Raw genomic sequence first — 23,541 nt, 5'->3', positions numbered from 1 at the left:
GGTCACGTGGACCTAGATGAAGGTAAAACAATAATAGCAGCTAGATCCAAAACTTTTGTGGGCCCAATAAGCTTTTAATGGTGGGATTTAACTCGTATTGTGTCGTTCACCTGAGATATGTCTCCTTCATTTTTGGGACTATTCCTTTAAATAAGCTGGAAAAACGGATGGACGGCATGGATATACAACACATACATCAAGGTGGGCCTTGCGGTCAGGGTTGTACTCACCCTTCTAGGGTCGCAACTAAAATCTTTTCAAGAGTTGCATGTGTAATATATGTGTCACTAGGGTATTAATCTATTGGGCACATAGCCCACTAATGATATCCCAAAGCAGCCTGATTATCAATTGCATCACTATAATTTCTTTAATAGGATAATCTGCACCATCTAAATATTGTCCTTGCAAATCCAAGGTTAAAAAATTGGTGGTTAGTAACTTGGATGTGACCCTATGCTTGTGGTCCATCCAACTATTGTGTCAAACATTACATATGTACACTAATTAGATATATTAAAGTTGATTTAATAATTAAATTCAAATCCCTATCAAATGTACTGTGCATAGTTATTTTTGGATTAAAGGGGATTCTAAATCTAGGTGCAAGGGAGTATTCCAAATCCACGCATTACAATATGATATGTTCGAGGTTTAGCCATTAAATCTAAGTTTCTTCCAATGATCCAAACCGTCCCCATGATGATTCTCACCTTTTATGATGGATAAAACAATGATGAGCCTTTGAATTGAACTATATTTAGAAAATGGACGGTTACCATAAAACTGTTATAATAAGATATTTCATTCATCCGAGAAGCCTTATCATATAAACGGTTCGAGTTATTGTAAAGAACCCAATTTCAATTGCTAAAGCCCGGATGTATTCGAAAACCTTATTTTTCTAGGTTTGGTAGAATACATCCATACCCATTGCAATAGGATACATCGGGGCTAGCATTTGGATCTAGGGTGACCTTTCAAGGATCCAAGCCGTTTATACCATGTGTCTTACCTTTCATGGGGAAATAACAATCTAGAAACTCTTAACAGGTCATGCTCAAAAGATAAGAATCAATGTTAACCGTTGGATGGATAACGGGAAGTCAGAATTAGAATGTGCCGATTTAGAAGACAGTTGAAAAGACCTGGCTATTGACCAGATGGTCAGATCAGTGTGATTTTGGTGCGGTTGTTCATGCAATTGTGTACTAGATAGACCTAAGGAACGGACCAGATCAATCAATTGGATCATTTAAATGTCACGATGTAACTATGAGCACCATGACATGTAATGCTCTCCGTCCATCTGTTTTGAAATACCACAATACAACAGGAGGCTAAAAATTAGGTAGATCCAAAACTCAGGTGGGCCACACCCAACAAAACAGTGGGAAATAAAACGTCCACTGTTGAAACCTTCCTCGAGCGAGCATGATGTATATAATGCATCCAAAACGTTCATTGGATTATTAACACTCAGATAAACTATAAAAACAAATATCATCCTGATATAAAACTTGTCGCCTCCAAATATACAACCCCCACTGTTTCATGTGTTATGGCCCCGCCATTTTTAAGCGAGTCCAATTTGGACAGCTGAAAGTTTTCCCTTTAATCATTCAGATGACCCCTCAATTGGATGGTAAAGATCACCTGAACCCCAATTTTCCGGCTCTGTTCTATACACAATGGGCCCCACATTTCCAAGTCTGGATTCTAGAAGATGCCACATGTACGGTTGATGAGTTGCAATTGCGCAAACTAAGATCCAGCCCAAAATTCATTAAAAAAAAAAACTGAAAGTGGCCCACTAAAACCCAAGAAAAGTTTCAATAGAAATCAAAGCTTGCTCTTTGATCTTGCAAGGTGAAATGTTGTTTTCATCCACTGCTTTCCCATAGCAACTATCTGTCCACTCCCTTTCTTTCTTACTTCCACTATCACCGATGAAAGCTTTCCCTTGTGTCCTAAAACTCTTCCTTCAATCTCCACTTCTTCCTGCATTCCCATCATCAATCAAACACCTCATCAGCATTCCTTATTTTACTCCCATCTTCATCAAAACCATACAAAAATTAATGCAGGTGGGGTTGATGGTTCAGTAATCGAGACTGTTGATCTCATTTGCCCCACCACAAACCCCATACTACCTAATAAGATGAAAGTTCATGAAGACGAACGTCGATCATAACTGTTGAAAAGTAAGAGATGTTGAAATCAACAGACGATTTTGACCACCCAACAATAGATACTATTGCTGCGGCCCCAACATCATCAATCACCGTTGCCATTGCTCCCATATGCCAGTTTCCATCTCTGTCCTGCAAAGATCAAAATAATCATATTCAGTCCCACGGCATATCTCGGATGTGGATGGAGTATAGCTAAAAGCATCATACAGACCAGATGATCCTCACCATCCAATTGTTGCCCATCAAGTGGACAATTAAAAATTAGTTGGTCTGCTGTCCAAATTCAGTGGTTGAAATTGGATGGTTAAGATTGCCCATCCACTATGGGCCAACGAGTTGGATGGACTACCCTTTTGCCAGCAGGTGACAATCCAGACCATTAATCTAGGCCCCACCTTAGATGCTACAGTGAATTGAGTCCGGAACGACAGTCCAGATTTCTTACTCACCTTTGAATGGAAGGCGAGGATCTCTGATCATTACAATTTTCCCATTTAGCTCATAACATGGTGGGACTATCTAGATCAGCGGTCTAGATCATCGCGTGGTGGGGCTGAAGGGCTGGCCACATGTGCTGGCATTTCTTGTATAGGCACTGGAAAGGGCAGTACTACTAGACTTAGTTGTACATTTTGATCACAGCTAATGGCAGCCGCTCATCTAGTGCTACATGATACACATGCTCATCAATCTGGACCATCCACATTGTGGCCCGTTGGGATTAGGTATGGCCCTTTCCACCTTTATGTATGTATTCTACATCTACGCGGTCCATCCATTTTGCCAAATCATTTAAGGACATGAGCCCAAAACTGAAGAAGATCCAGATCTCAAGTGGACCATACCATAGGAAATTGTGGTGGTTGAACCCCCAACCATTAAAAACTTCCTAGAGCCCACCTTAATGTTTCTATAATATTTTGCCATTTAACCTATTGATTAGGTTATATAAATCTGTATTAGGGAAAAATATATATGTCATCTTAATCCAAAACATTTTTGGCTCATTAACAGTCAATCACCATTGTTTCCTGTGGTATGTCGACATGAGAGTTAGATCCACTTCATTTTTTGGGCGCATGCCCTAAAATGATCTGGCGAAATGGAATACATACATCAAGGTGGGCCCATGATAAGGGCCCCACAGTCTTGGGTGAGGCAGGGACAAACCTAATCCCATGCCTGTCATGTAGGAGCAATCCACACTGATCAGGTGATCTTAACCATTGGATTCCGCCCATTGAATGGGAACTGCTGAAAGTGGTATACAACGAAGTCTGCATCCTAATGTAATCGATCGGTGCCATGCCCACCTGACCCACAACAAGTGGGCCAGTGTTCAGATGGGCCCCACTGAAATTTCTGCCACGTTATGACCGTTACAAAAGACAGAGGATTACAGGATACCGTTACAAAAGACAGGATTACAAGATCCTAAACCTACGGCATCTGAAGATTAAAATAAAAAATCCTGATATGATCATATAGGACCGCCGGTGTCCGGAACATTGAACTTTAGCACTATGCTCTTTTATGCTTTTCAGCTAAGGTTCGGGTCTGGAATCTTGACTTTAGGGCTCAATCTTTGTATAGAAAAGAAAAAAATAACTTGCATACGATCGATGTAAGTAAAATAAAATCATAAAAGAAAAGGAGCGAAACATAAAAGCCAAAGGCAAAGCCAAAGCAAACTTATGAGATAATAAATACAGGAATTTTTGTAATTTGATAATACACCTACATCTACATAACAACAATTCATAGTTTTTTCTTTCACTAAAATAAGGGAAATCAGAAATACAATACTTACATCTCTCACTCTTTCTCTATACTAACCCCCACACAAAGAAATAGAGTAAAATAATACTCTTTCAACACACATTCCCTTAGACAGAAAACACCACAAGAGAGCAGGGCCAAAACCTAGGGGAATTAGGCTTCACCTACGTATGTAGGTATGCCAAGTGGATAGAAGACGTCTCCTGTTTAGAGACATCATACATGTTACCAACACATTCTCTCACTTGAAGCTTAGTTTCTCTGATAGTTAAAAAACACTTTAGATAACAACTGCTCAAACATCATCAATCACTTGATAACAATAAGCTAAAGAGAAATCCTAGACTAAACAAAATTCTCTTTTACAAAAGAATTTGTTAGTATACCTGGTAGGTTGTCATCGGTGTGAATAATTTTACAATGAAATATATCTATCTTCCACCACGTCAGAAACAAAGTGATACTAAACATCAACATGCTTTGTCCGAACATAAAATACTATATTCTTAGCCAAGTGTAATGTACTCTGACTGTTACAGTGAATTACCACCCCTTTTTGTTGAAATTTTAATTCTTTAAGTAATCTCTTCAACCAAATACCTTCTTTACATGCTTGTGTAATTGTCTTGTTAACCATATCTTCGGCCAAAGAGAAAATATAACACATAGTAAACATTCTTTTAACATGATCTCTTACATAATCTATATCCACGAATCTAACCAATTTAAATAACGACCTCAGAAGTACCATTTAAATAACGAATGATCCACTTCAAAACAGTTTAATGATTTTTACCCAAGTTCGTCATGTTTTTACTAGCTACTCTTATTGCTTATGTAATGTATGATCTGATGTACACCATGGCAAACATAAGGCTTCATACCATTATTGAATATGGTATTAGAGACATATCTTCTTTGTTTTTCTGCCATGATATATACTAATTTGAAGACATCTTGCAACTAATGAAAAATAGAGTACTAATTGTATTAGAATTTGGTATAAAAAACTTTACGAGACTCTTTGATAAATAATGTAGACATGGCTGACTCCATATTGAGATTTTCACCATTGTTGTGATTCATAATCAAATCATCCCACGAATCTAGCATTGAACAAAGAAAAACTGTGACTTTTTCTTTGTAATCAATTTTCATATAAACCATCTCCAATCTATTTATCATGATATTAAATCCACTCAAGTGTTCATGCAAAGAAGACCAATCTTTCATCTTCAAGTTATACAGTTGTTGTTAAAGAAAAATCTTATTTGACATCAATTTCTCTTCATATAGATTTCGTAATTTGTCTTACAAACCTTTTGTAGTGGTTTGATCGAATATGTTAAACAAAATCAAATCATCCAATGTAATAAGAAAATCCATCATAGCTAATTGATTTTTTTTTTTTTAATATACTTCGCCTTTCATCCCTATGGATTTCTTTTCTTTTCCTTTTATCGCAAGTGCACAGCCCTCCTTCACCAACACTATATTCATTTTTAATTTCGACAACCTATAATTAGATTAAACTTCGACAACTCGAATCTAGTAGAACTCAATCCATCCATCTAAAATATAATTGCAACAAACAACAACACTAATCTTGGGCTAAAAGTTTTTTTAATCTCAAACTTTAACACCCATTATTATGAAAAAACACCTACACAAAATCAATCAAGTGAAGTAAAACCACAAAAGAAAATGAACAAATACAATAGCCAATGCCAAAGTAAAAACAAGAGACAAAATGTATAGGTATTTATGTAATTTGGCAATATATCTACATCCACAAGGCAACAACCTGAAACTCTCTTCTTTACTAAAACAAGATAAATAAAAAATATAAGGCTTACTTCTGCATTACTCTTCTTTCATACAATAACTCTCTTACCAAAATACTACAGAATAATACACTCTCTGCATATGTTTTCCTTATATGAAAAACACTGTGAGAGAAAACAAGGTCAAAACCTAAGGAAACTAGGCTTCACATACGTACATAGACAGCTGGTGGATGGAAGAGTTCTCCTATTTGGAGACGCTAAAAATCCCACCACCTTAAGACCTTAAACTTCCTTATTCATGTGCGGATGAATGGGGCAATAGATGTAACCGAAGACAAACAACCGATGTAATAGATGGAAGTGGCTTCCCTCATTTCTTTTAGTGACTGCATATATCCCATACATGCTGCACAGGACTCCTTAAATGGTTCATTACTGCCCAGGTTGGCTTCTTCTAGACTGGGGGGAAGGAATAAAAGTAGGGTTTCTTTCTAGGAGCAGCGAACAACCAGAGGTGACGATGGCACTATTAGCAAAGACTGTAAGGTGAAAAAACTGCAGCCACCAAACATGGTAGATCTTCACCTATGAGGGTTAGGTCATAGGTGGTGTTCTTCCCCTGGCGGAAAGGGAAGTGTAAGTAAGGAAAGGCTAGCTCCACTTCCTATTCAACTGGAAACCTTTCACGCTATTGAAAATTAAACCTTGAATCAGTGGAAAAACAGGTCGGGATTAAAACACAAAAATTGGTAGAAATAAGCGTTAAAAATGGACGGACAAAATAGGCAATCTCGAAAAGTTTTAGGGCATCATATCAACGGCCTGGATAACCATGGTAAAATAGATGGATCTGGACAAGTGTGCATGAGATATGGTCATTTCTGTAAAGGGGAGTTATTTGATACTCTAGCTGCTATGACGCTTGATACGTAGACACACATCAACTCAAATTAAACCGAATCGTCCCAAAATCAGATTGGCCAAACAATCTTTAACCTCTGATTCGTGGACACTTGCTTCTTGAAAGAGAAGCCTTGTATATTTTCATTTTTAACCGTCCAATAAGTGTCCACCAATTTGAAGGGTTTAATTTAAATTGCCTGTATTCTACTAATGCAATTCCTGATTAATTTGTAAGTGCCTGCGTATCATCCATCACCGTCTACCAGAGCATGATAGGTTTTCTCTTTGGCACAATGAGAGAGAGAGAGAGAGAGAGAGAGAGACTGACCGCAAGGCGTTTTGGGACGACGAAGGAGCAGAGAATCCGACCGGTCTCGGATTGAAGGACTTGGATGCCTGAAAGGGCGAGCTGCTCCAGGGCTTTGAACTCACGTGACTGGCAGTTTCCCTCGTCACGTGACCGATCGTTTGCGATATTTTCCAGCCATCTCTTTGCTGCCTCACCACCTCCCATGTGCGCTCTCTCTCTCTCTCTCTCTCTCTCTCTCTCTCTTCAAATTGTAAAGTCTGCAAAATGTCCACAGACGCTGGCAAAATCTTCCACAAATAAGGAGCGGATTAGGTGCGGCCCTTTCCATGGGACCCACCTCGATGCCTGTATTCTATATCCACGCCGTCCATCCGTTTTTCCAGATCATTTTATGGCATGAACCCAAAAATGAAGCATATCTAATGGCCTGTTCTGTATCAAGAGTTGTTTGTTAAGGCCGTGATCGGAAAGCGCGGGGTGATTTTTCATTGAATTCTTTCCGCAAATAGGAGTCTGGCTCAACGGTGAATGCGGAACGCGCTCCATAATACTTAGGTGAACCATGCTATAGAAAGATTCGGGGCCGCACCTAATAGGCTCCCCCGAAAGATTCGTACTCACTTTTACTCTTCCACTAGCCAGATGGCTCTTCGGCCCTTTCATTTTTTTACAGATTATTTTATAGCTTTAAGCCTTTAACCAAACATGATGTAGATCTAAATCTCAGGTGGACCACAGGACGGGAAATCAATACTGACTGAATGTCCACCATTAAAAACCTCTTACAGACCTGGATGAAGGGAAAAAAACAAATTTCAGTTTGTTTCAAACCTTTTGTGGCTGCCAAAAAGTTTTTAACGGTGGGCGTTCATTTAACAGTATGGTCCACTGTAAATTTGGATCTGTCTCATTTTTGGGGCTCATATCATGACACAATCTATAAAAATAATCGCATAGAGCACCAGACAATGGCTAGTGGCGGAGTAACTAGCCAGTTCGTTTGCCCAGCTTGCTGTGTTCCGATGATTATGACCGTCCATTTTGTGAAGCATATGATGCGAGAGCGTATTAAAACAAATACAAAAAACAAAAGACAATCTTTCTTTCTTATTTTTTTTCCTGATATGATGCGAGAGCAAATTAAAACAAATGCAAAAACAAAAAGCAAAATCCTTTTTTTTTTTTTTTCCTGAACGCATGATTGTGATCCAAATTTATCTAAAAATTATTTTAAAAACAATAAAATGAAAAAATTCAATGGCCCACATTTAATTTTTAAAGTCAAAGGTAAAGATCCTCAAGGAAGCGGAACCATGGGCAATCAATTGGTCCTATTGACGAGTATATGGACGGTCCAAATCATCAGACCATCTCAGCATATGGCGCCGCGCCAGTGGATGGACGCGGATTTCCTGGGAAAGCTTTTACAGGAAGTTCCAGCGATGGAAAGCTACGTGATGCCCACTGTGATGTTTGAGAGATCCACCCACTCCATCCATTTTGCTAGTATCTAAAACTCAAGTGGGCCACACGTTCCGGTGCCGTTACCAAACGGACCTCACAGGTCTTGGGAGGAAAAACCAAGGCCCGTTTGGACGGATGCGGATTAGCTACTGAATCCGACATTAGCGAACTCGCTAATGAAGTGACATGACCGCGTCCTGTAGGCCCACCATTATGTGTGTGTTGTATCCACGCCGTCCATCTATTTGTAGATATCCTTTTAGGACATGAGCTAAAGAATAAGGCAGATCCAAGGCTCAAGTGCACCCAGCACAGAAAACAGCAGAGGCAGTTATGCCCACCGTTGAAACCTTCCTAGGGTCCGCCATGATTTTTATTTGAGATCCAACCTGTTTATAAGTTAAAATAGACATGGAATAAGGTAAATCATAAATATCAGATTGATCGAAAACTTGTGGCCCCAAAAAGTTTTTAAGGGTAGTTCAATCCCCACTGTTTTCTGTGGTGGGGTTCACTTAGCTTTAGATCTGCTTCATTCTTTGTCTCATATCATAAAATGATCTCTCCAAAAACTGATGGATGTTGTGGATACAACAAATACATCATAGTGGGCCCATGACGTCACTTCAGTAGGGAGTCTACTGTCGGTTCAGTAGCTAACCCGCGTCCCGTCTGGACGCACTGTCAAAAACAGCGGTTCTTGGAATGAGAGACTCCAATCAGATTGGCTTTTGAGTTCCGTTTTCTCGCCTACTTGGTCTGGCGGGTTGAAACCAACTTACATGGGTGTGTTTCCCAAACGGAGCGGACTAGGTGAGACCCCCGATCCATCAAGGTGGGTGGGAGCCCTAACTATGGGGCTCATAAGTGATGTATGTAAATCCAAAAATGAAGCTGACTCAAATCTTAGGTGGACCGCACCACAGGAAACAACCATGATTGAATCCCCACCATTAAAAACTTCATGGATTCCACCAGAATGTTTATTTGCCATCCAACCTGTTGATATGGTCACAAATACTTAGATAAAGAGACCACACATATCATCTTGACCAGCTTTTGATGGTCAATCACCACTGTTTTCTATACTATGGTCCACCAGAAATTCTGATTTTTGGATCATGCCCTGAAATGAGCTTCCAATACGGATGGACAGCGTGGATGTAGTCACATGCATCACATTGGGTCCCACCAATTCAAGGTCACACCTAATCTGCTTCCATTTTCAAACAGGCCACAAGTCTGCGAACTGTTTGTTTTGACAGTGCATCCAAACAACCCCCAAAAATGTGCAAGAACTCTTTAAATATTCTCTAATTTGATCAATGGTTGAAAGATCATTGCCGACAGTTAGGCCCTGCTCTTCTTTTAAAAATCTTCCAGGAAAGGAAAGATCATCGAATTCCAATCTTGTAGTCCAACAAACGAGAAAGAAAGCAGATCCAAGTTCCAGTGGAAATAATTCCATAATCAACCATACGCAACTCCCACAGCCCAAGCCATCTGATTGGATTAGGAGCCATATCCAGCAACCATTGAATTTTTAAAGTTCAAATTATCAGGTCAAACTTGGGGCTGTGTTTGGATGTACAAGTGAATTGAATTGCCAGCATTCATTTCAATAAAGAGCTGGTTAATGAAAAAATAACAACCGTTCACAAGCGTCTACACTATTTTTGTATCTTCTTTTATGAAATACAATAAAAACTAATGCATCATTCTGAATAGATTTTAGAATATAAGCCCCCCTGACATGAATAAGAAAAAGGACTGAAATGGGGCTGCAAGGGGGGCCCAGAAAAGGGGATTCTGGAATTGCCCTCTAAGATTTATTCTCCTCTGTTCTTCTAGGTAACTTGGAATTAGTTCAAAGAGTTCTCAGGATAGCAGTGTACCAAAAGCAAGCTAATGAGGTTTTTGTAACATCGCACATCACTCGAGCATTTTCTTCACCTCTTTTTTGTTGACCTGGTACAAAAATTCATCAATGATACCACATGGCAATCACACCAGTGAAAGAAAAGATGCTATCATTTTCCATTTGAGAGAGAGAGAGAGAGAGAGAGAGAGAGAGAGAGATTTCACCTTTCCCATTGCATTACGAGGAATCATATCCCACAAGAACAATCTGGTTGGTATCTGAAAAGCCACACATGTTCAATGCCTCAGAATACATATTCATTCAATGAGAAACAGGGAGCTGGAATGGAAAAGAAGTGGAGAGGAAAAGAGGAAAGAACATAAGGATTAGATTAGGCAGCTAGCCTCTTTCAAGTGAAGAGATGAAGAAATAACCTCCAGCGACCTTCAATCTGTTTGTTAGGAGAGAGGAAACTATACTTCATGAAAGCTAAAGGGAAATGAGAGAGGAAACTATACTCCATGAAAGCTAAAGGCAAATGGGAGAGGAAACTATACTTAAAGGGAAATGTGTGTTCAAAGATGAGATAGAAACATTCACTTGCTTGTGTCCGTGTGTGTGTGTATTAGCTTCATGTATAACTACAAGGAAGAGTGTTTGCGAGCATGACCTGCTCTTTTGATTTGGGAATTCAATTTTAGCTTATATAGAACAAAAGTATAAAAGAAAAAGGAAACATAGATGTGAATGGAAAGAGTATTGAAATGAACCTTGTATGGAGCGAGTTTCTCCTTAGCCCATGTTCGAAGTTCTTCCAAGCTGATTGCTGGTTTCAAATCCTCCCCTCGTCTCTTTGCATCTTCACTTGGGACAATCACTGCACTCACGGATTCCCCATAATCTTTGTCTGGTAAGCCTAGCACACAACACTCTGACACAGCCGGATGCTAACAAAGAAAATTTTAGTCCAAGTCAGCATCCAATTATACAACAGCATTCTAAGATGGAGATATGGTCTTAAAATACAGCCATTGCAACTGTTTCAGTCGCAAATAAATACTTTAGAACCCAAAGCAGCATTGTTAATCCAGAGACATTATTTAATGGGAAAAAAAAAACTATTAGTTCCAACTGCACAGTGGCTGCTTAGCAGTTTTAAGATCACACTGGTTCTTTTCTTTACTTTCTATTTTGATGATTAAGATAACACTGTCATATTTCTATTTTTCAGAAAAATATAACACTGCATGGGAACTATGATGAAAAAGATAACTCTGTTAATTTTATGAATAAGATAACACAGATAACCACATCGGGCACCAGAGCTCGACTGCATGGTCATCACATTGTTAATCCAGCAGCATTATTTAATGGAAAAAAAAAAAAAAACTATTACTTCCAACTGCATAGTGGCTTCTTATCAGTTTTAAGATCGCACTGGTTCTTTTCTTCACTTTCTATTTTGATGATTAAGATAACACAGCATATTTTTATTTTTCACAAAAATATAACATTGCATGGCAACTATAATGAAAAACATAACTCCATTAATATTATCAATAAGGTAAAATGAAAAGGCACAAAGGTAAACTTGCCTCCAAAAGCACTGCTTCGATTTCTAATGCCGACAGCTTATATCCACCGACTTTCATGATATCAGCACTCGTACCTGCCCATTGTCACAAATTTTTGTAAGTTGTTGAGTGTCAAATATTGCATATTTTCCCCCATTTATATCTTGGTTTTATGAACATGATACTACTTAATGTTATATTTTATGCATGTTTGTATTGTAAGGTGAATCTAAGAGCTTGTATTGAAAATAATGCTAAAAGCATGGATTTAATGCTCAAGAATCACCAAGGCAAAGGAGGGATCTTAGGAGGCCAAGAACGGAGAATTCTCATGCCAAAGATCCAAGGAAACCATGTACAAAGGATGAAGAAAATATTGGCAAAAACACAAGTTAAATAGCAGAAAAAAAGGACAGTTCGGTCCCACCTAAGCCAACTTCGGTGCCACCGAAAGTGCACAAAACAGTCCAGCAAGAAAACAACTTAATTCGGTGCCACCTAAGACAATTTCAGTGCCACCTAAGTACTCTGCACATACAATTTCAAATGCGATAAATTTCAGATACGATTTTGGTGCCACCGAATCAACTTCGGTGCCACCGAAATCGTGCAGAATCTTAACGCGGGGTCGACGCGGATTACGTAATTCGAGGCGGTTTGCGGAAATTCCAAGTTGGTGCGAAAGGTGGAGCTTCACAACTATAAATAGGAGTCCTTAGGAAGTTCTTAGGTATCTTTTGGGGTTCAAGGAGTGGAGCAAAAGGGTGGAGCCGTTGCTCAGGAGTTTTTCTTCTTCTTCCTTAGTTGGTTTTTATGTTTTGTTTAAGATTTTTTAGTTCAATCATGTCTATGGTTGGCTAAACCTCTTAGCTAGCGCTAAGAGGTGAAGCTTGTAACGTGATTGAAATGTTTGCTTTGTTTTGATTCATGTTTTGTTGAACTCTTATGGATTCTAGTTCTTTATTAAAGAATATTTTTAGTTTTTAATGGTTTGTTGTGACAAATTACAATAGATCTGCAATTGTTTTGAATATTTTCTTTTCCTAATTTGAGATTGTAAAATTAGTAAGTCTCGTTGTTCACCATCGTCCCTTGGGCATGGTAGGGTGATGAAATCCTTCCTAATCTTCACAATTCTCCTATGATTGGTTGTGGGATTGGTATATCCGGTTCTTTGCCATTGTCTCCTGGGCATGGTTGGGTGATGGAATCACTTCCAATCCTCACAACTCTCATCTGTTAAGACTAGGTTCATGAGAAGTTCAGAGATCTGACCGTCTCTTCTTTCTCTAACTGGATAAGATAGGACTCTGATTCCAGTTAGATCTCTTGAATCATGCAAGGTAGCCTCCCAATTGCTACAAGTGGATCCTTGGCACCCTAGTTCCTACCTTTAAATTCACAATTACTCTTTCAAATAATTTCATATTTAGTTTTAGATCTTCTTCTAGTTCTGCTTCTAGTTACTTTCAGAATATGCACAAGTTTAGTCCCTGTGGATTCGACCTTGGTCTCACTGAGAATATTACTACATCGCGACCCTATACTTGGGGTTGTGAACATAAGTCTAATAGAAAACAGGGCATGATTCATTTATCTACACGGAACCTTTAGCATGCACCAAAAAAATGACTAAATGGTACTGTTAGAGTTAGACAAGACCCTGAAATCATTGAGCAACACAATGAAACAAAGGAAAGATTGAAATCTAGGCTCATATTGTATGTTACACTAGAAGTCCTAAAACCCAGTAGTGCAGCACTGGCTTCACAACCATTCTCTAAACAGTACCACCTGAATGGTTGTCAGCTACCAGCTTGGTAAATAACATCTAATTCTAGACCCTTGGTGAAGCTCAACACCTCTATTTTGGGAAGGAAAAAAAAAAGAGGCACAAATTCCCCTGAAATCTGAATGTTTATGGTTCCTTGACCATTTAAAAAAGTTAGACCAATTATGGCAATTTCAGATATATTTTTATATGCATTATTCCAATTAGGCTTATTCATGAATCCCAATCAGGTCAAAACTCTTCAATTTGTCTTAAATTTCAAAATCAAAAGCTACGAAATCATGGCCAAGATTACAGATAACATCATAACAACGTGCGGTAACGGCCGTTACTTAACGGTAACAGTGGCAACTGTTACGGGTTACAGGCTGTTACAGAGCCAAAATGGGTTTTCCTCAACAACAAAAAAAAAAAAAAAAAAAGGGTCGTAACAGCCGTTACTCGCCGTATGGTAATGGTAACAATGGTGGTCGTCACAGTCACCTTTACCAATGCAGAATACCTCACATCTTGTGAGGAAAAAAAATTATTATCAGCACACTTGATCAAGGTGTGCTATAACGGCCACCACCGTTACAGTTATGATACGGGCCATAACGGCCGTTACAGTCTCTCTTCTTCTTCTTCTTCTTCTTCTTTTTTTAAAAAAGGGTACCAGCCCCATAATGGGCTGTTAAGGGGCCGATATAGGTCGTTTTTTTTCCGGAACAACTGTTACGACCCCATAACGCATAACGGTTGGCACCATTACCGATACGGCTCCGTAACAGCTGTTACAGCACACCATGCTGGTGGCACAGTTTTACGATTGTTTTCGTGAATAGCTAAAACTTTATTGGTAAATGAGGGAAATACAAAGATAAAGGAACATGGGAAATTAACACGTGATTAGAAGGTCATTAGCCTCTCGCAAGAAATTAGCTGCTCTCAAATTCCATCTCTAGCCAGATGATCAGCAAGGTCATCAGTCTCTCTCAAGAGGCGATTGAAAGAGACATTAAGCTGAGGATCCAAAAGCCAAATATAGTTAAAAGGAGGATGCCTCCATGGTTCATTGTCCTGTGAAGATGCCTACCTAACAGTGTTTCACAAGTCCCTTTGATTAATGGACCAGAGAACAACGCCATACATAGCCTTTAGTCCTCTTAATGATCTTACTTCGGCATCATTGGAGTTCACTCGGACCAGAAAATAGAATCTCATTTTAATAATATGCTCGTTGTTTCTAAGAAAGGTTCTGGAAATGCTTAGATTCCCACTAGAGCTACCATCAAAGTTTTGAGTTTCTGAGCACTGGGAGGAACTGTAGGAGGAGCAATTCAATTCACCTTTGGCACAGGCAGGGCCCAACACACCATCATGGTTTAATGACTTCAATATAAATTCAGGAATTACATGATGCTGGATCAAAAGAAACAGTTTCCTTTTGGGCGGACTATGGTACAGGTGGGACTTACCTGTCAGTAATATGAGCATTAACCTAGTTGATCCCATCACAGGATGGACCCTACCCCAGTAACTCCATAATTAGATGATCCTAGCCATCTTGACGAAAATGGAACATTACAAGCAATGGCATGCATTTGTAATGGAGCTTATTAGACAGTTGATCATCTGATTGAGGGTTTGGGAGGAGGGTGAATCTTTGAATTATATCCACATGCAGAGCCAATATCCTCTCAAAAGATTTATATACATGCAAAGATTTCAAAAGAGCTTTCATGCAGCATGTGAAACAATCCACAGAAAAACAATATCATCGCATTAGGAATGAATGTTCTCTTACGTCCCAGGATAATGTAGTAGCCATCCTCATCCACTCTAACTGTATCTCCTGTCTTGAAGAATCCACCATCAACAAATGATGCTTTGGTTACCTAAGAAAATTATCACAAATCAAAACCAAATGTGAAACCAAAAGATGATAAAGAAGCCATAGCATTAGCATTTCAACCTTTCTAGATACTCTTTACAGAAACATAGCACCATTCCCTTTCTTCTTCTTCTTTAGAAAAATAAAAAATGACAATTTTATTCACCAAAAGCAAAACGAGAGCATACAGCCAAGATTTTACAAGCATAAATTTGTATGGCACAGGCAAACATCAAGCTGCATGAGTTTTCATTTCCAAAACATAGCAACAGATTTTAATTATGCATAATCAACATTATCTATTTATGATGCTCGATTTTGGCACACTTGTCACCTTTACAAGGTAGCTTTGAAATCTTATATGAGCCATGGCTTTTTGCAATTCATTATAGCAGTAATTTGTCCCACTGTTTCATTAAAGTTTCTTGACGGAACTAGAATTAACATGGTGAACAACAAGGACATGGCACTTAGACCTTTTTTAGCATGTTGATACAATTAGTGGCAGCTTTGGGCATTTCTATATTCTTTCCTACTTTTTGGTTTTTTGTATATTTTTTTATTATTCCTTTGGTAGTTCTATGTTTAAATATAATAAAATTTTAAAACTTCTAATGTATTACTGGCATAAATAATAGCTTACTGGTTTGGCCATGCTAAGATAACTGGAGGCAAACCTGTTAAGAAGGAAATTTGGTTAGGGTTGGCCTGAAAGGAGGACAAGGGAAGTGCACAAATGGACTAGGATCCAGATAGTGAGAAGGGATACAAAGGCTTTTTCGCTTACCTATGATAGGGCCTTCAGAACTTTAAAAAGAAAAGGATTTGCAAAAAGCAGACTGGAATAGTTGGGACAAGTCGACAAAGATGGTGGTGATGATTGGGCACCTTTAAGGCACTAAGCCAGACACTCCATGTCCATGTCCAACATTGACCTATGTCCAAGTAAGACAGTAAATGGGAGATAAACAGTTTTGGTGCTGAAAGAACTGCATGCAACCTGACAGCATGAAGGTTTTCCATGATTCTCCTCTCTTTCATGCAGGAGGATCGCTCTGCTTCTTTTTCTTGGTTGTCTTATGGTTGATTTAATACAACTTGCTCAGCTTTACTAAATTAATCATCGCCTTTAAAAAGAAAAAGAACATGTGGGTCATTAGAGTTCATACCAAGAAACTTCAATTTCCAAGAAACCTCATTGGAACCCAAAGTGGGAACATGTATTGGAACTTCCAAATTGGCATCCAAACAAAGACAAGCTTTGTTGCAAAGGACAGCTAATATAAATACATACAAGCATGCAGAATAAGCAATGTAGCTTCCACCAGGCACATAGATGATGTGAGCATGGCCCTAAAGTGCAATAAATGTTAAAATAATTTTTTTAAAATCACATTTATTCACGTTGGCAAAAGAATCAAATGCCCTCATAATTTTGTTCGGACAATTTCACGCAATAAAGTAACTTGTTATTACATATTAGTTTGTAACATTAATATCTCATTCATATATCACCCACTGATGTGAATCAGTGAATGGCAATAATGACAGACATCATTATTATTTTACAGACCTGTGTAGAATCATTGTCGGACCAGTTATGAAACTAAATATATGAGTGGGAAACCGAGACATTCATAGAGATACCTCAGGTCTTTTCCAGTATTCCTTGAACAATGAAGGACTTTTAACGCAAAGCTCCCCCACCGCTGTTTCATTTCCACTCTCGTCTTCTGCAAGAATTTTGACCTGGTCATAATTCCAAAAGAGATGCTTATAAGCAATAATCACCAGAAAATTTCTTGAGCAAATGTCATTATAATCGGAGATTGCCTTGAACACAGGCTGTGGCATAAAATAGCTTCTGCAGTTTTTGCAAACTGCAAACATAGAGATTTCATCATATTCGTAAACAGTGATAAATATTGGAATAAAAATTCTGCATATTCCAAATGGCAACGCAGAGAATGTTTCCAGAAATAGAACGTGTAACAAGAAAATGTTAATAAATTGATTCCGTTAGTTACAGATCTAGTGGAAGAATGTTGCAGGAAATGAAGCATTTATGCTACTCATTACCTGAAAATGGGAACTGTAGTGTACAACCCTACAATTTTATAAATGTTAAAGCCATATCCAGGAATTGCAAGATTACTAAACAGGAGGCTCTGGGTACAAGATACATGCAGGAACTTCCGGTGGCAGTCTATTGAAGTCAGTTGTAGCTAAGACAAGAATTATGAGCAACAATCCTAGACTGCAAAGCTGTGATGATTTGATCTTCTGCATTTTGACCAATGAACAGTATGATGCCGCACGCTTGCATACTTTCATTATAAAATGCCTCTTCGGCCACCATACCCCAAGAAGGGAAGAACATCTGATAATTGGTAGACTTGGTAGGGAAGAACAAATAGTAGAAATTGAAAAGCTGGTTTCTAGAGGCAAGAAGGCCACAGCTTCAAATCCAAGATTTACTTAATCGTGCTTGTGTCATCATTGTGTTGCTCCTCTCTTCTCCATGATGAGCCATGATGAGCACAAGATCCAGTTGGATTTCCCTATGACGGGATTCACCACCATCATCAGCAACAACACCAACATAGCCTTGTCCCTACCTGGAGTTGCCTTTAGGAATCAATAAATTGTTAAACCCTAAAGGGATCATATAAGTATGTATTTACAGAAATATAGTATTTGTAAGGGAGAACAATCCATCTATTCCATGTGTGCGTGCGTGTGTGTGCAAGTGTGTGTATTTCCTTCTTTTTTCTATTGGTACTATCTATTGCATATCTTGGAAGGAAAACACAATGTTAGGAGTACAGCAGCATACCATAAAGCTATAATCAACTACAAGAGCTCTTGCAGTGAAAAATGAAAATAGGACTAGAAATAACGGGATTTGAATTGAGAAATAGGATTCAGGCGAGAAAAAAAAAAAATTTGACTGGAGAGTACAGACATCATTATGTCCACCTCTAATACCCTAACACCAAACAAATGTGGTGGACCAACAAGATAATGCTTGACATTTTTTCTGACATAAGTGACATGATATAGGTGAACTAATAAATTTCCAGGGCACTGTTTCTCAATTAATGTTTGTGCGTGCTGGAAAATGATCTATTGACATCAAGATCCATGGGTGAATTATGAAATTATTCGAGGATCTCATCCTCAAATTACTTGAGATAAGTCATTCACTTATCAAATGATAAAGCCTATAGTAAATAAATTTCTGAATTTGAACAAAACATTTGCCTAAAGTTATTTGAACGCATGAAAAGGAATTTCTCTAAGGAAAAAGTTCAAGCTCATAAAAAATGAACAGAGATATTTCATACCAACAACAGACGTTCAAGTTATGGCCCAGGACCTAAAAAGGGTAAAAACATTGCACATAACCTACCAACAGGACAAGCAGAAGTTTGCCATGACTATAGAATGTTATTGATGCAGAGGAGGACAGAATTCAGTTAATGATAATATATAAAATCCTGCTAATATCACACCAACCAGAAAATAATTTAATTAAAAACGGTAATGAATTCAACAAAATTCAGGCTAACCTGCACACCCGGAAGTGGTTTGCCAACTGTCCCCCCCTTTCGAACACCTTTCAAAGGATTAGACATTGCCATGACAAACTGTAAAGCATCATTATTAGTAAATGCAAGAACACTCTTTAAATAGGTATATAGAAAACTATATTCACGGCTTTGTAAATAGAAGGTGAACTTCAAGTAGGTTTCCCACCTCAGTCATGCCATAGCGCTCCAAAAGGCAATGACCTGTTACGCTTTCCCATTGTTTCATAACGGGCAAAGGAAGTGCCGAGGATCCACACATCTGGAAAGAAACAACACCAGGACTGATGTGAAGTATGCTTAGTCACTAGAAAATGTACGCCAAATTTTCAGAGATTTTCTCTTATTGATGCAAAGAGTAACTTTGGAGGAGCTTTCAGTTCTGATTCTTAATCCACCTGCCCCTCATCCTTTGTGAGTTTCTAGAGATAACAGAAATCAATATAAATATGTGCATAGTGTCTACGGGATTTCATATCATTTCGTGGAACTCCATTATCTAGGATTCCTGAACCTTTCAGAAAAAATATATATCTAGGATTCCGGAGCCCTAAAATGAGGGACATCATGGAGAAATCAGTATTTCCTCTACCCTCTTTGATCAGCATGACTATGACCGGCATCCAAACTAGGTTAGGATCCATGGGGTACAGCACCATTACAAGGTAATGGACACTGCAATCCCAAAAAATGGATATTGGATTAAGCATCAATGGTCTTGGTGTATTGCCTGGGATACCAAAAAGGGCATTCATCGTTTGATGGCAATTCATTCTTACTATCTCTTAGTTCAGCTAAAACATCCCCCTAAAACCAGTGGAACTTCAACAAAATGTGTGTTTTCAGAGAAAAATTAGGGCACATTTATCTGCAAACATTTACATATGTAAATGCTTTACATGGTAAAGTATTTTACTAGGAACCCATTTGCATATGTAAATACTTTACCATCTAAGCAGTTCACCACATTTGTGTTTTTGGTCCATTTTTCCCATGGAAATCATTTTCCAACATTCGTTTGCACTACTACATTTAGGTCGTCGTTGTCGTCGTCGTCATCAACATCTAAGTCTTATCCCAACTAATTGGGTTCGGCTACATGACTCTTATTTTGCCATTCGCCCCTATCAAGGGCCATGACTTAAGTTAGACTGTAGGTCATCAAGTCTTCCCTTACAACTTCCACCCATGTCCTTTTGGGCTTTCCCCTTACCCTTTTAGAGCCTTCAATTTGCACAAACTGCTCCTAACCGGCATAACCAGCATAGTTCTTGGTCTCCATTGCACATGACCAAACCATCAAAGTCTATTTTCCTTCCATCTTATTACTTATTCGTGCCACTCTTTAGTTTCTTGAAATGCATTCATTTCTAATTGTAACCTTCCTTCTCTTGCCACTCACCCCTCTCGACATCCTCACTTTAGCTACACATCCTATGAACATGTTTTTCCTTAACCGCCCAACATTCTTTCCAAATCGGTAATAAGTGTCAAAATCTATTTGTGTTCAGAGTGAGTATGTGTCCAGAAAATGCATATACTTTGTTTGTACATCCATCATGCAAGCCATCCATTGCTTGTGGCCCATCCCTCTCAATCACTTTGGTTAGATGCTCCTAGCCATCCGACCAATGGATATGGAATGAAAAATTCAAATTGATTCACTAGAAAAATCTGATTGTTGATATGGAACGAACATCATGTGGGGCACACCGTTATTGCCCATCCCTCTCAAATCACTTTGATCTGATGGTTCTAACCATTGAATTAGTGGCTTGGGAAATGGATGGTTCATTTTGAGTATGCTAGAGATGTCTAAGCATTTATGTGGACCACCTATCACATGGAGCCCAATTGTCGATCCCTCTCAAATCACTTTAATTGGATGATCCTAACCATTGGATTAGTGGTTTGGGAAATGGATGGTCCATATTGAGTATATCGGAGAGATCTAAGCATTGATGTGGACCGTCCATCACATGTGGCCCCTCCCTCTCAAATCACTTTGATCAGATGATCTTAACCATCATAATAGTAGTTTGACAATGGACCGGCCATATTGAGGATAATAGAAGGTCAAAGATTAACGTGGACCGCCCATCACGTGGGCCCACCTCTGATTGCCCATCTCTCTCAATAACTTTGATCGGATGATCCTAATCATTGGATTAGTGGTTTGGGTAATGAACGGTCCATGTTGAGGTGGTAAAACCAAATGAGGGGATTTTTTAGCGATTTACAAAGGAAAATGTGTGGGTGTGAAAATGTTTACATAGGAAATGTGGAGTAAATAAATGTAAATTGGGTTTGCATATGTAAATCAAAATCTACATATATGAATGTGTGCAAACAAACGCCCCCTTAGAGAGTGCATATAACCCACCACTTTTTTCTTACTTCTATGAATAATCTGCCATCATGGTTCGTCATTATCAATGCCCTATGCCAACTAATCGGAGTCGGCTTTATGAATAATCCACCACAGTTAATTAAAGATATGAGAGTACCCATTGTCTCTGACACATGTAGCCAAATTGCAGTGCTTGTATAACATGACTGGTAACCTCTTGAGGTCACATTAAGATGGAGCAAAATTCTTGATAACCTAAATTACCATCCCATTACTTTTTGGAAAGATCTTACTCTTAGTGTGATCAATGGCATGTTCTTAACATGTGGAACATTTTTCGAAAGTGACATTCTGAGAGATGAAATGAATAGGTTTCTGTGACATATGTTCTTGAGAGAGCAAGAAAACATAAACAAATTAACTAGAATCTGTTTCTAAAACACTGACAAATGATGAGAAAAAGGATTTCAGGGCATCATGATACTTGGTAATTACCATAAGTCGTAACTGGTGGGCAGCTGAGGCAGAAGCAGCTTGTAATTCCGGATCCATTGCTTCATAACCTTGTAACAATCTAGTGTACATTGTTGGAACCTAACCACCCAAAAGCACTTGAAATGTTAGTGTTTTAATAGGCCAAGTGCAGAAAATGACAGTACAAGAGATCTGGTTAAATATACTTGCACCATATAAGCATTAGAAAGACACTATAGATGCATTACAACTTGTTCATATTAAATGGAAGTCTACATTATGAACATATTATCCCAGAGAATTTTCTCTCTCTTCTTTTTTAGTGGATTCATTATTTCTTTTTCTTTTGGTGGATCACAGGGCATATATTTGAACTTAAACTCTTAAAGATGATAAGTTTATCGCTTTGATTTCATGTTTATAAATATAAATATGCTTTTGGAAACTCATCTGGATCTTTTAGTAGGTTTCACTGTTAACACTTGTGACTCCAGGCCAGCAATGGTGCCAAGCTGTACATCCTAACCACTAAGACATCAGTTTCTACAAATTTATTCATCTTACTGACAATTGCAGTAGTTTTAATAACAGAAAATCAGCCCAGAGCAGTGCAAGAGTGGTGAAGAAAACATAAGAGATGTATCATTAAAGAGCCAAGTTCAGAGATACAGAGCATAGGACCACCCTTCATAGAAGAATTTGGAAAAGCTACGCAGCACTTAAGAGAATAATTTGACTCGTACATCAGTTGGAACAGATCTGTTCTTGAGTCTCCTCTAAATAGAGGAGCTCCGTAGTAGCATCCCGTTATAATTAGCGAAACAAAACTTAGCAGCTTTAGCAACTAGTATACCACACTGATGAGTACCGAACTTTTGCTTATGACATGTGCAACCCCTTCACTCCCATCAACAGAATAAAATAGTTCCTATTTCTTTTCAGTTCCAAATGCCCAAAGCTTATGCCACCAGAAATAAGGAATATTCAATAAGATTGCAATTTATTACTTTTTGCATGAATATTTGAATGCTTATGAGTGAATATTTGAATGCTTATGAGTAATGTACTAACATCATCATTTCTACCAAAAGAAAAGTGTATATAAAGCAAGAAAAATGATAACAGCACTAAGTACCACATCAGAAGCTTATGTATCCAACAACCTCCAAAAAAAATTATTGCATGCCATTTTCAGAGATGTTCCAGTACTCTGTGGCTTAAAGAACCCAAATCAGACCAAGCATCCAACAACATCTTGAATTTGCATAGATCTGCTACCATGCACTTGGACAATGTGCATGGTTGCAAGTCTGCAAGATACCATAATTGATTTGAAAAGTTTCTTGTCTTTTTTCATTTTTTTTGTACTCTAAAGAAGACAAGCATGGCACAGCTATAAAATAATAGACTTCAGACTTACCCCTGTGAACACAGTAATTGCATCATCAACCTTACTTCCATCTTGTGGATATGATTCACGCCATCTCTGCCAGATTCCCCTCACACTAAATTTTGGCATGAACTCCACCTTCAAAGACACCAACAAATAAATAATAGCTGAAACTACAGGGTGCAACCAGATTGACCAG

General features: G+C 38.4%; 2 protein-coding genes across 4 annotated transcripts in view; both read right to left on the bottom strand.

Annotated features, from left to right (window-relative positions):
* Positions 1 to 1,549: 1,549 nt before the first annotated feature.
* On the bottom strand, positions 1,550 to 7,245 carry LOC131257394 (uncharacterized). Its single transcript, XM_058258271.1, has 3 exons — positions 6,993 to 7,245; positions 2,184 to 2,324; positions 1,550 to 2,001 (listed from the first exon to the last, which is right to left on the bottom strand). The coding sequence occupies exons 1-3, from the start codon at positions 7,176 to 7,178 to the stop codon at positions 1,843 to 1,845; spliced, it is 486 nt and encodes a 161-aa protein (XP_058114254.1). The 5' UTR covers positions 7,179 to 7,245; the 3' UTR covers positions 1,550 to 1,842.
* Positions 7,246 to 10,032: 2,787 nt separating this feature from the next.
* The window catches only part of LOC131257366 (probable CoA ligase CCL8), a 53,010-nt gene continuing 39,501 nt past the window's right edge, over positions 10,033 to 23,541 (bottom strand). For all 3 annotated transcript variants that reach the window (XM_058258268.1, XM_058258258.1, XM_058258265.1), the window contains exons 8-17: positions 23,373 to 23,480; positions 21,974 to 22,072; positions 19,298 to 19,390; positions 19,111 to 19,188; positions 17,186 to 17,287; positions 15,452 to 15,542; positions 11,895 to 11,968; positions 11,070 to 11,246; positions 10,524 to 10,577; positions 10,033 to 10,406 (exon numbers count right to left, since the gene is read on the bottom strand). In XM_058258268.1, the coding sequence (XP_058114251.1) occupies positions 10,371 to 10,406; positions 10,524 to 10,577; positions 11,070 to 11,246; positions 11,895 to 11,968; positions 15,452 to 15,542; positions 17,186 to 17,287; positions 19,111 to 19,188; positions 19,298 to 19,390; positions 21,974 to 22,072; positions 23,373 to 23,480 (912 nt within the window). In that variant the 3' untranslated portion in view covers positions 10,033 to 10,370. The remainder of the gene's footprint in view (positions 10,407 to 10,523; positions 10,578 to 11,069; positions 11,247 to 11,894; positions 11,969 to 15,451; positions 15,543 to 17,185; positions 17,288 to 19,110; positions 19,189 to 19,297; positions 19,391 to 21,973; positions 22,073 to 23,372; positions 23,481 to 23,541) is intronic.

Source organism: Magnolia sinica, chromosome 1, assembly GCF_029962835.1.
Source record: "Magnolia sinica isolate HGM2019 chromosome 1, MsV1, whole genome shotgun sequence".
NCBI classification, from domain to species: Eukaryota; Viridiplantae; Streptophyta; class Magnoliopsida; order Magnoliales; family Magnoliaceae; genus Magnolia; species Magnolia sinica.
The sequence above is the reverse complement of the archived record's forward strand: the minus strand, read 5'-3'. Positions and strand labels throughout refer to the sequence as shown.